Consider the following 14966-nt stretch of genomic DNA (forward strand, 5'->3'; position numbering starts at 1 on the left):
TCACTGTGCAAGATAAATACAGATACAATAATATACCGTAGTACAGGTCAATATAAACAGCAGTTGCAGAATTCGCTTTATTTATTTTTACGCCATTCACCTTGCAGTATTAGTGATTTGGCGGCTTTATTCCTCAGTCAGTACGACTACAGTGATACCAGGATTATATAGTTGGGTTTTTTAGTCTTGGCTACTACCATACTAAATAATGCTTTTATACAAAATAAAGAATTTTTGTAACACCGAATTTTGGAGGCTATAGTTTTTTTTTATTTTTTCTGTTCATTTTTAATATTTCTACTTTTTTTCATGATTTTACTTAGTTTCTATATGAAACATTAACTTATATTATTCTGATCGCTGATATAATGTATAGTAAAGCAACAGCATTTCATTACATTATACCGGTTTGAGTGCTACTGGAAAAAGCCTCTTAGATTATGCTCCTGTCATGGTCTAACAGGCTTGCTTCAGCTGGTGAGTGTCATGAAGACCATGGCAATGAATGGGCCCCTGTATTCACGTCGTGGGGGTCCCGATCGGATGGTACATGGAGCGCACTGCCTGTTATAAATGTTGCTGAGCTCCAGTGGCTATCGTGCGGGAATAACCACTGTGCCCACATGAGCACCATGATGTAAATTTACGTCATTTTGCGGGAAGCTCTTCTTAAGTCTTAAGTCAAAGGTCGTAAAGGGGTTAAGTTATTATGTATAGTATTTCTCACTTACAAGATCTGCAACAGGAGATTTTTTCCGATTCTGTTTCTCCACCTCCACCTGCATCTTGGCCATGGGTTTCACCATAGCCAATGCCATCTTGGCTTCAGCCTGCAGCTTCTTCTGTCGCGAGATAAAATCCATGTCTTCAAAGGATTCGGACTCCTCCTCAGTAGTGTCTCTGTCTGAATATGAAGAACTCTGCTTGCTCTACAGAACAAAGTTACAAAGTCAGCTCACAAGTATGCATTAATGATACATTGATAAATGTATTAATGATACATTGATAAATGCCTATTCTGAGTGTTACGTCAGTATAAATTAATTTGGTGTGGTCCCCAAGGTCCTTCCTCAAAGGTTCAAAGGTCTCAATGGTGCCTGTATTAGTATAATTGTTCATTAAAGGTGGTTTCTGCGACACTTAACTTTTTTAGTAGCTAATATAAAGAGAATAGATCTACAGTAATAAAGCATCCACTAGAGGGAATAACAATTCAAACATTTAACTACAGTTCTGGTAAAAGAAGAACTCGGTGAAAAGCCATTTGCAAGATATCTCTCTATAGAATACAGTTCCCAGTAATTAAACTTACCATAGGGGACAACGGAGTATCCAGGCTGGTTTCAGTTTTGCTGTCATCGGCATCACTGTCCTTGTCACTCCCGCTGTCATTTACAAAACAGATCTGTAAATTCATCCCACTTTGGAGCCTGAAGCAGGAAGATGGGAAAGATTCATTTTAATGACTGACATCTGTCTTTTCAGTATCAATGACACCTCCTCAGCTGAATCTCATGAAAATAAAATAGCCTGATAAAATTCTGTTATTTATATAGCACCAAAATAGACACAGAGTATTAATCCGTAAGTACTCAGCCATGTTTTATACACTTCAATATTATACAGTCGCAGCCAAACGTTTTGAGACTGACACAACTTTTGGTTTTTGCAGTTTTCTGCTTCAGTGTTTGTAGTGGCAATGTGCATTAACTGTAGATTGTTACTAAGAGGGATCAGACGGATTGCAAACCATTTCATAGTAATTTCTTGCCATGAAAATTAACTAGGGCAAGGCAGCTGACCGCACTCCATTGAATCATAAGAGCAAACAAGTTGCATCTAAAAGGGGGCTGGTGCTTGAAATCATTGTCTTCTTCTGTTAATTATAGTTAACTACTAAAAATTGTGTGCAGTCATTATTGTTTTTCATAAAAAAGGATATTGTTAATTGTAAGATTGCCCCTAAATCAACCATTTATTAGATCAAATGGAGAGGTTCAATTGAAGTGAAGAAGGCTTCAGGGTTCAGCAAGTGCGTGGACTGTCTCCTAAAGAGGTTACAGCTACGGGATCAATTTAACATCACTGCAGAGCTTGCTTAGAATGGCAGCAGGCAGGTGACGTGAAGGTTTTTGGAGGTTGACCTGCTGTCAAGAAGGGCAGCAAGAAGCTACATTTCTGCAAGAAAACATCAAGGTCAGACTGAAAATCTACAGGAAGTACAGACATCGGACTCAGAGGATTGAGGTAACATTCATTTTCCTTGATGAAGACCCTTCAGACTATTTAGGACATCTGAAAAATGATTGCCTAGAGAAGGAAGTGTGAGCGCTACCATGATTCCTGTGGCATGCCAATAGTAAAGTATCCTGGGACCATTCATGTGCAGGGGTTGTGTTTCATCAAGGGAAGAGGGCTCACTCACAATTTTGCCTAAGAATATTGCTATGAATAAAAAATAGTATCTAATCATCAGAGCAACTTCTCCAAAAGATCTAGGACCAATTTGATGAAAAATGCTTTCTCTAGCATGATGGAGCACCATGTCACAAGGCAGAAGTGATAACTAGGTGGCTTGGTCAACAAAACATGGACAATTTGGGTTCATACGCAAGAAACTACCAGGATTGCAATCCAAATGAAAACCTGTGGTGAATCCTCAAAAAGTGGGCGAAAAAGCAAATACACAAATATTGTGATAAACTCCAAACACTGATTAGGGAAGAAGGTGCTCTCATTAGTTAGGATTTGGCCCAGAACTTGATATCCAGCATGTCAGGAATGAATTGAAGAAGTCTTAAAAATAAGGGTTAACACTGTAAATACTGAATTTTTGCATAAACTTGATATATTTGTCAATAACATTAGAAAACTTATGAAATGCTGATAATTGTACTTTAGTAACCATAGAAAGATCTGATAAAAATATATAAAACCAATGAAGCAGGAATCTTTTTGAAAGCCAAAATTTGAGTCAGTCTTAAAACTATTGGCCCTGGCTGTACAAAGTCATTAATCCTGCGCTGTTCAGTGCGCTCAAAGAATACAGTGCTTAGGGACACTGACAATGGGACAATGCACAATAAGATGTTGGTTCACTATTGGGTTTCTCATGAAGACCAGCCTGTGCATGATGAAGAAGGGATAACAAGGGGACTAGACTTGTATGTTTGTGCGTAGTAAATGTGGACCATTAGTGCCGTCACCAAGAGTAAGTGACCACTAGGTGACACTGTTTACCCATCAGGTAGCTTGGCTTCATCTGAACAATAACATGCAGTCATACCCGCTCAATGTAAGAATGGCCAATTCATAACACTCCCAAAAAGATCATTTTAATATTAGATCCGCTTTGCATTTCAGTCTATACACCAAAAATATACTGATAGGAAAAGTGGCTTCTTCAGAAATTAACTGTAGGGTATGTGCAAAAAAGGGGAATTCAGATTAGAAGTCTGATTGGGAGAAGAAAATGATGTAAGTGATGACAATTTCTGAATAGCGCTGTGGAATAGTCCAGAAAATCACAATAATTTTATTGTGTGATACATGCAAAATGTGCGAGCACGCACACATACAGGTTTATGTAAGGAATTTGATGCAATTACATTGTGTATCCGTTGTTACCTCCCTCTCATTTCATTCCTAATCACATGAACAAAAGACACTTTATTCCCGAAGGAGAAAATTGCACATTATAGCAGAGCGCCTATGTAATCCCAGATTTTCATTTTAATCCAATTAGCAAGCAGGATATTAACATTTTCTCTGAAGGTAGAAGAATGACACACACACAATGGAGTTAATGAGCTGGGTCTTCATGAATGTCAATATTTTATTGCAATAATATAAATATGTGCACTCTGCACGGAAGAGTCAGAAAATAGCAAGATTTCATTTGTATGATTAAACTGGATGTTAACACCAAAAGGGAATATTATGCGCTCCACTGAAGAATAACCTCAAATGACTCATTTCATAATGAGCTATAAAGGCGGCTATCTATTCCTTACGGGGAAGCTATGGAAGCCCCTCATGAGATGATAACACCTCCTGACAAAAACTTCATCAAAAGGGGACTCGGGGATGGCACCGTCCCAGACGGGGAATCTCTGAATGTTTGTAAGAAGTTGTTACTTCATTGTAAATGTACACTTTGACTCTCATATGCTCTCGGCTAGATTCAAAGCCTACATTAAAGGGGTTGTCCACCGTAAGAAGGAAATTCTGTACTGACGCTATGTGACTGCAGACTGACTGATTATGATACACACACTGTCACGATTCCTTTGTTCCTCATGCGGGTGTTCAGTCACATAACCGTATCTGTGTTTTGCATACTTGCGGGCACGTGCCGACTGGATTCTCCACCGCTAAACACTGGTGAAGTGTAGGAGACTCTAGCTGCGATATGACAACTAGTATGTAAATTACACACAGTGACAAGTAAAAGGATAACAATGTTTTGAACTTTTGACTTCCAGGCTCCATATTTCACCATCCACTACAGCTTTCAGACTACCTTCATTTTATAGGCAATCATCTTAGCGATCTCATATATATATTTGACTTATAACTATTTAGCATGTAATTAGTTATGCAGATTCTTGTCACATCACTGCATTGTTACTGTTTTGTTAGTATTGTGTAAATCTCCTTTGGCTTTAAACACTGCCTAAATCTTTCTGGGCATGCGCTCAATCAGATTAAAGCATGTCTTGAACAGAATCTGATCCCAGGTCTTTTCTACATGTTCCCAATGTTGGTGCATACTGGTCGACTCCCTTGGGTATGTATACAGCTTTTTCTTCAACTCTACCCACAAGTGTTTGATTGGGTTAAGATCTGGGGAGTGCAAGGAGGTGGGGGGGGATCTAGCACCTCTACTTCATTGTCATTGAACCATTTCTTCACTAATCTTGATGTATGCTTCGGGTCATTGTCTTGGAACACAGTAACTCATTTTGTAAGATACTCATATATTGCTCAGCATTGAGACCCCCATTGCTCCTGGTCAAGTATACAATGTCTTTGGCTGTGAACCAACCCCAGATCATCAGGCTTCATCTACTGAACTTGACAGTTCCTTCTCCATTTGTTAACCTCTTTTTCCTTGTTTCTTCCAGACCCATTTGCACCCATCAGAGCTTAGTCTATTGACTTTTGTCTCATTGTTCCAAATCCTCATTTTCTAGTCCTCTACTGAACACTTTTTGTACTTGCTTGTAGACTCGAGTCAACGCATCTTATGATGATAATTAAGTTGAGGATTCTTCACCTTTTTCAAGCTACCATTCCAGTCTTGTGTAACGTGCGTCGAATGGTGCTTCCATGGACGTTGGTGATCTCACTATTAGGAAGCATACAAGCATACAAGCCACCTCTTCTACCAAGTTTGTCGTGCTATAACTGATAGACCTTGTGATGAGTCGACTTGTTGAGTCCGATATTTTGCCTTGACATCCACCTCTTGGCTTTTGAATGGATGGACAGACTTCATTTTGTATTCTTCCATCTGTCATGGCACTCACATGATGCAGTTTGAAAATTTTCTCGTCCGAGACTGCCATCGATAAGCTGGATGATGCAGTTTCTCTTTTCTTGGGAAATTTTCTTCATGGCTGCTCCTCGATTCAAACCAGTGACCTCTAGCTTGGGAATCAACCTAATAACACACTAAGCTAACCGTGAATGTGAGAGCAGGTTGTAATTTATAGTATATGGGAAGAAAAAATATTCTAACACCAGGAGCAAAACCGTAACAATACAATGACATGACAACAATCTACATAACTAATCATATGCTAAATAGCTGCAAGTCACATTTATCTATGAGATAGCCAAGATGATTGTCTATACAATAAAGATAGTGTCATGTTCGAAGCTGTAGTGCAGGGGTGGGGAACCTTTTTACTGCCGGAGGCCATTTGGAATTTTCTACCAACCTTTGGCGGCCGCACCAAATTATCAAATTGAAAACGACCAGGCTATATTTGGTCAAATAATTAATTAACTCACCCCTAATGTGGTGGCAGGAGCGACCACATTAGGACCCCTGTGATGTTCGGTGATATTGATCATTTTGTTTCTCACAACTGCTTTTCCTTGGTTTGTCTTGGCCTGGAGAGGCTGGGGGCATATACATCACAGGAGAAGCTGGGGCATATACATCACAGGAGAAGCTGGGGCATACACATCACAGGAGACACTGAGGCATATTCATCACAGGAGACACTGAGGCATATAACATCCCAGAAGAGGCTGGGGCATATACATCACAGGAAGGACTGGGGCGTATATATCACAGGAGGGGTGTATACATCACAGGAGATGCTGAGCCTGGACAGCACTGGTGGCGGGCACGGACAGCAGTAGGTGGCACAACGGACAGCACTAGGCGGAACAACGGACAGCACTAGGCGGCACAACGGGCAGCACTAGGCGGCACAACGGACAGCACTAGGCGGCAGCACAGAGAGCACTAGATGGCAGCACAGAGATCATCAGTTGGCACCACAGAGATCACCAGTTGTCAACGCAGAGCGCTAGGTGGCAGCACAGAGCACTAGGTGGCAGCACAGAGCGCTAGGTGGCAGCACAGAGCGCTAGGTGGCAGCACAGAGCACACTAGGTGGCAGCACAGAGAGCACTAGGTGGCAGCACAAAGAGCACTAGGTGGCAGCACAAAGAGCACTAGGTGGCAGCACAAAGAGCACTAGGTGGCAGCACAAAGAGCACTAGGTGGCAGTACTAACAGCACTGACAGCACTAGGAGGCAACACGGAGAGCATTAGGTGACAGCACTAGGAGGCAGCAGGGAAAGCACTATGTGGCAGCACTGACAGCACTAGGAGGCTGCACAGATTACACAGCACTGAGGGGTTACACACAGTACTAGGGGGTACACAGCACTGATAGGGTACTAAGCAATTGGGGCTACACACAGTACTAGGGGGTACACAGCACTGGATGGGGGGCAGCCATGGGTTGCATACTCACAGTACTAGGGGAGGAGGAGTCACACAGCACAGGTACGGGAGGCATATACAGCAGGGAGGCATCTGCTGCACCTCTTCTTCTGTGACTGGAGCACAGCAAGCTGCTTACCCCGCCCACAAGGTAAACCCTGAGCACGCGAGCACAGTCCCGGGTTCAGTCTAGAATGTATGGGCTGTAGTCAGGTCCTGAAAATGCAATCAGATTCTGCAATCAGAATCTGGAAAAAGCCCGTACATTCTAGCATCTACCCAGAACGCACTGGGATTTTAAAGGGCCGGCGGCCGGCAAAAGCGTGAGTGCCGCTCGAGCACTGGGGTTGCCTGGAATGTGCCCGGGGGCCGCAGAAAATGTCATCGGTTCCCCACCCCTGCTGTAGTGAATGATGGGATACGGAGGCTGAAAGTCAAAAGTTCAAAACATTGTTATCCTATTGGTTGTCACTGTACATGTTCATCCTGTGACATTCCAGTAATTATAGGAAATTGTGATGGTGTGCGCATCTCACACTGTCTCGTTTTAGCAGTCTGAGGTCACATAGAGCGACTACAGACTTTCTCATTAGGCTGTACAACTCCTTTAAATATAGTATGTCCCACTAGACCAATATTACACATTTTGGGTTCAAGCATGGTTTAATCATGTATAGTGGCTCTTTTTCAGAAAACATACATATATAACTTACGGTACTTTATTAACAGCATATGCTGAGCAATTCATCCCTACCTTAGAAGCATTCACTTTATTATACATCTTATGTAACTATTTATAGAGGCTACTTGTTGTGAGTAACATCGTCCTATGACTATATGTATTAATTTTGGTGCATATTATAAGTTGTTGTATATTATTATACATCATGCTTGTTCATGCAAATAGCCTCTTCATAGAGGACGAGAACAACAATTCCAGGGCCACCTGTTTGAAGTAGGAATCCTAAATATCAATATCAACCATTATGCATATTTAATTTCCCAGGGAAGCATTATATGGCTTAGAAGTTTGCCTACACCAAATCTGCACTCTCTACATGGAGAAACTTTACCACTCACCCCGTCAGAGGCCTCTCGCCCAGCCAACCAGTTCTCCTGCTTTGTAGTGATGAGAGGGGGGGGGAATCAGAAACACTTGTCTGCACATGGAGTTTCTGGTTTGGATTCTTATCCTAAAGGCCGCTTTACACGCTACGATTTATCTGACGATATGACGTCGGGGTCACGGTTTTTGTGACGCACTTCCGTCATAGTTGGTGACGTCGTTGCGTGTGACACCTACGTGTGACTCCGAACGATCGCAAATAGGGTGAAAATCGTTAATCGTTGATACGTCGTTCAGTTTCAAAATATTGTTCGTCATTTAGAACGCAGCAGACATATTGGTACGTTTGACACCCTGCCAACGACGAACAACATCCACACGACCGCCTTGGTCAAACAATATATCGCTAAACGATGTAGAGTCGTTTGTGAGATGTGTACGTGTGACCGCTACAAAACGACCTATGAGCGATCTCGGCAAATCGTAACAACGATCTGGGCGTGTCACATCGCTAACGAGATTGCTAGTGATATCGCTGTGTGTAAAGCAGCCTTAAGTCTTGTGACAATGCCCCTTAAAGGATTGATATTGACTTTTAGTATTGCTACTTCCAATAGGTAAGCTGGAATGGAATGTGGCTTTTCTATGCTGCCATTGGAAATTCTGCAAAGAAGAATTCACTTGTAAGGCCACATCTGGAATATGGGATCCAGTTTTGGGCTCCACATTTTAAAAAGGACATTCAGAAGTTAGAGTCAGTCAAAGGCGGGCAACTAGATTATTACAAGGGATGGAAGGCCTCCCATATGATGAGAGGCTGGAAAAGTTAGATTAGTTTACAAAAAAGGTGTCTCAGACAAGATCTCATTTATATGTATAAATACATGTGTGGTCAATATAAAGGACTGGCACATGACTTATTCCGTCCAAAGACAATACTAAAGACCAAGGGGCACTCACTGCGAGTGGAAGAAAGGCTATTCCGGCAGCTAAATAGGAAAGGGTTCTTTACAGTTAGAGCAGTCAGACTGTGCAATGCCCTACCAAAAGAGGTAATAATGGCATATACTATAACAGCTTTTAAGAAAGGGCTGGATGATTATAAATGATTGATGGAGGAAGGTGGAACCAGATGGACCTAGGTCTTTTTTTTCACCTTATGTAACTATGTAAAAGGAACCAGGCTGAATTTCAGCAGGACCGGAAGAGGATCATGAAAAGAGCTTCACAATCAAGCAAGTAATATCTGGTTGAAACTGGATAGCTTTGAAACGCGTAGATATTTAACTGCTTAATTTTTGTGTATTCTGGGTCCTTCTTCATGGAACTTTAACCCCTTCACGACCGGCCGATTTTTCGCTTTCCATTTTTTTTTTTCGCCATTGTTTTTCTGAGAGACGTAACTTTTTTATTTTTCAGTCAATATGGTCATGTGAGGGCTCATTTTTTGCGGAACGAGCTGTACTTTTAAATGACATCATAAGTTTGACCATATAGTGTACTGGAAAACGGCAACAAAATTCCAAATGCAGAAAAATTGCAAAAAAAGTGCGATAGCACTATTGTTTTTGAGATATTTTATTCACTGTGTTCAATATATGGTAAAACTGATGTGCGAGTGTGATGCCTCAGGTCAGTGCGAGTTCGTAGACAGCAAACATGTATAGGTTTACTTTTATATAAGGGGTTAAAAAAAAATCGGACGTTTGACCGAAAAAAGTGGCGCACGTTTTACACTATATTCCGTGACCCGTAGCGTTCTCATTTTTCGGGATCTATGGCTCAGTGACGGCTTATTTTTTGCGTCTCGAGCTGACGTTTTTAACGGTACCATTTTTGTGCAGATGCCACGTTTTGATCGCCTCTTATAGCATTTTGCGCAAAAGTTGTGGCGACAAAAAAAATGGTGGTGTTTGGAATTTTTTTGCCGCTACGCCGTATACTGATCAGATTAATTGATTTTATATTTTGATAGATCGGGCATTTCTGAACGCGTCAATACCAAATATGTGTATATTTTTTATTTTTTTAACCCTTTAATTTTCAATGGGGCGAATGGGGGGTGATTTGAACTTTTAGGGGTTTTTTTAAAAATTTTTAAAACTTTTTTTTTAATTTTTTTTTTTTATTTTACTAGTCCCCCTAGGGGGCTATTGCGATCAGCATTCCGATCGCTCTGCACTATCTGCTGATCACAGCTATACAGCTGTAAACAGCAGATACGCTCTCTCTCTCTTTTGCTGTGCCGCTGGCACAGCGAAAGTGAAAGCAATTCATGTGTAGTACAGGAGTCATCACATGACCCTGTGCTACCATGTCAACTATCGGAAGTCACGTGATCGCGTCACGTGACTTCCGGTATCGGACGGTAAGTAAAAGTTTACCGCGATCGCGCTTATAATGGCGCTGTCACATATTGACAGCGCCATTTAAGGGGTTAAACGGCACGAGGAGATAATGATTCTGCTTGTGTCTAGCAGGCACACATCTCAGCTGTGAAAATCAGCTGAGATGTGCGCCGATCGCGGCATGCTGCCGCCGGAAGACCGTGGGCAGTAACATTATGACCGCTAGGATGTAATTTTACGGCCCGCGGTCGTTAAGGGGTTAAACGTCAGTGCAGAAAAGACATGTACTACTCCATTCCAGCATATCGCTTGTCACGTGGATCTGCAGCAGCTGTAACTATCTAAACTCTGAAATTGTTGTGTATCACACACCTTCACTAGGTGAGCAAGCACTCCCTATTTTTTTCCCATTGTTACCGGTTAAGACCCTATTGCGCTGTATTTGCTTCCCAGTTCCTGTTGTATTTCCAATAGGTGACATTAGAAGTTATTTTATTATTTATTATTATAGCGCCATTTATTCCATGGCGCTTTACAAGTGAAAGAGGGTCAGTCCTCTTCCTCAATGCAAAGGCTATTTGCATATTTTCCCAGGGGATTACACATCATGTTTGTTATAAATCATGTTCGTGCATTGGATATTTTCTCCAGTGCATGACATTAATGGCCTGATACTAGTCCTCTAAACACCTCCTGCCAAATGTTCTGGCAACATAGCCTGGCCAAGCATTGTGGGAATCCCCTTCCACATTAAAGGGTCAATCCCAAAATATCGTTATCTGTTATCCATAAAAGAGTAGATAACTTGCCAATTGTTGGGGATCAGACCCCTGGGATGACCAGTGATCCTGAAAACGGGACTCTGCAATCCCACCTTGAATGGAATAGAGGAGCGCATGCTCAATCTCCACTCTATTCAATGTCGAGCATGTGCACATCTGCTCAGCAAGTTACCCCTTATTCTATGGATAGGGGATAACGTGGTATTTTGGAATAACCCATTAATATCCACATCCTAAATAGAATTATTTAAGATAATTAGTCAGTGGGTGATCACATTGATTACATACTGTATGGGGACATGGATAATCTTTGGCAGGAATGAACAGCGCAAGCTGAGAATTGCCATGTGGCTGGCTTCTTCAAATAAATTTACTGTGCAGAAAACATGTCTTTGTATAGAGTTTATAGTATGTCTAGTCTAATTGCATCATATATAATATACGGGTATGTACACAACAATACAATCATGTTCTGCCACCATCATACCTGGAAGACAGACTTGGCTTCCCACTTTTGCTGCAGCTGGTGTACAGACCAGGGCCATCATCGAAAAAACTTCCCAGTGCCAACTTTTGCCTGATGGATTCTCTTTCATTCTTCTGAGCCTAACAAAAATCACAGAAAAGGCAGATAAGGAAAAATGTATAAAGCCCAAAGTAAATAATGTGCAGTAAAGTTACTCCAGAAGTGAACATTTCATAGGAAAATAATCAGATCCTGAGATCGTATCATGAAGAACAGGAGCTGATCTGCAGTACCCGGCAGTGGCCACTGCGCAGCAATGGAGCGGAGCTGTCCACGTCCGTCCCTGCTCACATCTGCCTGATCACAGGACTCTCGCTCATATTTTATTCATGATCTATCCTGTAGATAGGTCATTTAAGGTGAAAGCAGGAGAAAGTTTATCAAGAACCTCTTAACAGAACAGTAAAATTGTATTAGAATGTACGAAGAAAAATACACTTACATAATTGTAAATAAATGCGTAATACTAATGAGAGAAGATACAAATACAAGATAATAGAATAGAAAAGGATTTACTAACGCATTATAGTGCCTCAAATTTAGAGGAACCTGTTAGTAGATTCTTCTATATTTTGGCTCCTGTATATATAAATTACAGTTTCATAAAACATTCAGAAAATCTAACGTACACATTTAGTCTGGGTGACTTTGGCCATTACATAGGTCATGCAAATTGTCTCTCCAGAGAGGAAGGAGACAAACTATCGCCACCTATTGGAAGTAGCAATCCTAAAGGCCGCTTTACACGCTGCGACATTGCTCAAGCGATCTCGTTTGTGTCACGGATTTTGTGACGCACATCCGGTCGCTTTAGCGATGCCGTTGCGTGTGACACCCATGAATGATTTTGCATCGTTGCAAAAACGTGCAAAATCGCTCATCGGTGACATGGGGGTCCATTCTCTAATATCGTTGCTGCAGCAGTAACGAAGTTGTTCCTCGTTCCTGCGGCAGCACACATCGGTACGTGTGACACCGCAGGAACGAGGAACCTCTCCTTACCTGCCTCCCGCCATGAGGAAGGAAGGAGGTGGTCGGGATGTTCGTCCCGCTCATCTCCGCCCCTCCGCTTCTATTGGGCGGCGGTTCAGTGACGCAGCTGTGACGCTGAACGATCCGCCCCCTTAGAAAGGAGGCGTTTCGCCGGTCACAGTGACGTCGCAGGGCAGGTAAGTAGTGTGACGGGTCTAGGCGATGTTGTGCGCCACGGGCAGCGATTTGCCCATGTCGCACAACCGATGGGGGCGGGTACCCACACTAGCGATATCGGTACCGATATCGCAGCGTGTAAAGTGGCCTTAAAAGTCAAAAGTGACCCTTTAACGAGCCTTTTCATATGACTGAGGATTTATGCCAGATCAGAACCCCAATTTGCAGACACTGTATTTCGGGGTGATTGCCCCTTGTCAGTGCAAAGCATGAGATCTGATCTGTCTTATGAAAAGCTATAGTGGGATTGAAGGGAAAAACTTTTCTCCTCACGGAAACACGACAAGCCAGTCTGGCTGCTAGTGAGGGGTCTTATAGAGGCGGTCTGCCGTCCACCCTGCAGCGTCATTTTGTAACGAGAATAAAAGTTCCTCAATTTACCGATCGGTGCGAGATCCAGCAATGGGACAACTACCAACCACCAAGGTATTACCTATCCTGTTGACAAGTGATAATTTTTTCCATTGGAGAATTCTGGTGACTCCATTAACAATGTTTTTAGGGAAGAACATCTCATTAAAATGGCATAACACAAATGCACTATAAAGATCACAATATTGACACATAAACTCATTATTTGAGGTTTGTCATCTACACTGAGCTGCTGTCCTATTTACCCTGAAACGGAGAAGAATAGAGAGCAGTGATCCGTATTATTTTGGCCAGCACTGCAAGGACCCGTGCACAATTGATGGTCACTAACACAATAATGATAATACAGAAAGATGAGCCGCCATGTAATAATCGTAATGAAGGGTCTATTGTGTTCCTACTACAGCGTGTTTTGTTTTTATATCTTGACATAAATAAGCACATGGGATAAGTCGCTTCATACAATTAAAGGGATGTGGGTGGTAATCTGGTGTAAGAAGATTAACGACAGTGACGGACCATATCTCCGACAACTCCTCTCCCGTGTTTCAGGAGATGAACAAATCTCCAGAATAAAACACCTTGAATACAGTCATAATGTGAAACGGTTTTAATAAAAGAAATTAAGCCCTGATTAAATAAAAACATCCATGTGTATCGCTGAACGCACAGACATGCCGCAGAAATAAGCCTCTTAGCCATTTTCTACTGACGACATGTCATCTATTTTCCAGCAATAATGTAATCCTTTCTGCAGTGAAAGCTCCTGTGCCGAGGCTTTACAACTGCTTGCACTTCCTTTAAAAAAGCACTGCAATCCACTTTACTAGATGAGCCATATTCCCAAAGCCACATTAGAAAGGCTCCACCGACGTGAACATTACCAGCCAGACATGATTTCGGTAGCAGAAATGTCCGCTCTGAACATTCACAGGTTTAGCCCTACAAAATCTTATTAAACTATCAATGTGTATTTGTTATATCGTAGGTATGTTTAAGAACCATATGAATTGATGACCTCATTTGTCTGCCAATAATGCGCTCAGAATTTCCATGCATCGCTAGAATTTATAATCAATGATGAAACGGTTGGGTAAGACCTGCATTTACTTCACATCTTTCCCTGAACAGCGGACACCTGGCCACAAAATGTACAAAGAACTGAAGGAGGTTTCCATTAAAAAAAGAATGGGGACAGCGGCAGCCACACAGCCAACCGGGATCGGTGCGACCACAGAGGTCCGACCCGCACCGGTCATAAAGTGATGGCATACCGTGACTATTCGGTATAAGTACCTAACAACAATTATGCAACTAATGATCACACATTTCACAGCATAAATCAAACACATATAATAAATTCTTATTTCAAACGTTCCAAAAACTTTTTCTTAAAAAATCATCTTTTGGCTCTGGTAACCTGTCACTTGGTGTCTACATTCAGAATATGTAATTTAGAGGGAAAAAAAACGGCCAAAAATTTCCTTCCTTAGTTTTGACCAGTATATGCTCAGCATATTTTATGGTTTCAATGCTGAAATCTGTAACCGGATCCGGCAAGTATAGGCACACACTTGTAGAAATCTATCGCATAAATTCAGCAGCCATCCGTTAGTTACTATCCTCATTCATTAGGTTTAAACTGGCAGTTTAAGGATATGTGCACATGTTGCAGATTTGTGTGCGGATTTTCTG

General features: G+C 41.8%; 1 protein-coding gene across 4 annotated transcripts in view; it reads right to left on the reverse strand.

The window, feature by feature from the left end:
• Positions 1-14966, reverse strand: part of SCHIP1 (schwannomin interacting protein 1) — a 709310-nt gene that overhangs the window by 16018 nt on the left and 678326 nt on the right. For all 4 annotated transcript variants that reach the window (XM_075340674.1, XM_075340675.1, XM_075340676.1 and 1 more), the window contains 3 exons: positions 11652-11770; positions 1313-1430; positions 732-929 (listed from right to left, as the gene is read on the reverse strand). In XM_075340674.1, the coding sequence (XP_075196789.1) occupies positions 732-929; positions 1313-1430; positions 11652-11770 (435 nt within the window). The remainder of the gene's footprint in view (positions 1-731; positions 930-1312; positions 1431-11651; positions 11771-14966) is intronic.

Source organism: Anomaloglossus baeobatrachus, chromosome 3 (genome assembly GCF_048569485.1).
Source record: "Anomaloglossus baeobatrachus isolate aAnoBae1 chromosome 3, aAnoBae1.hap1, whole genome shotgun sequence".
In the NCBI taxonomy this organism is placed as follows: domain Eukaryota; kingdom Metazoa; phylum Chordata; class Amphibia; order Anura; family Aromobatidae; genus Anomaloglossus; species Anomaloglossus baeobatrachus.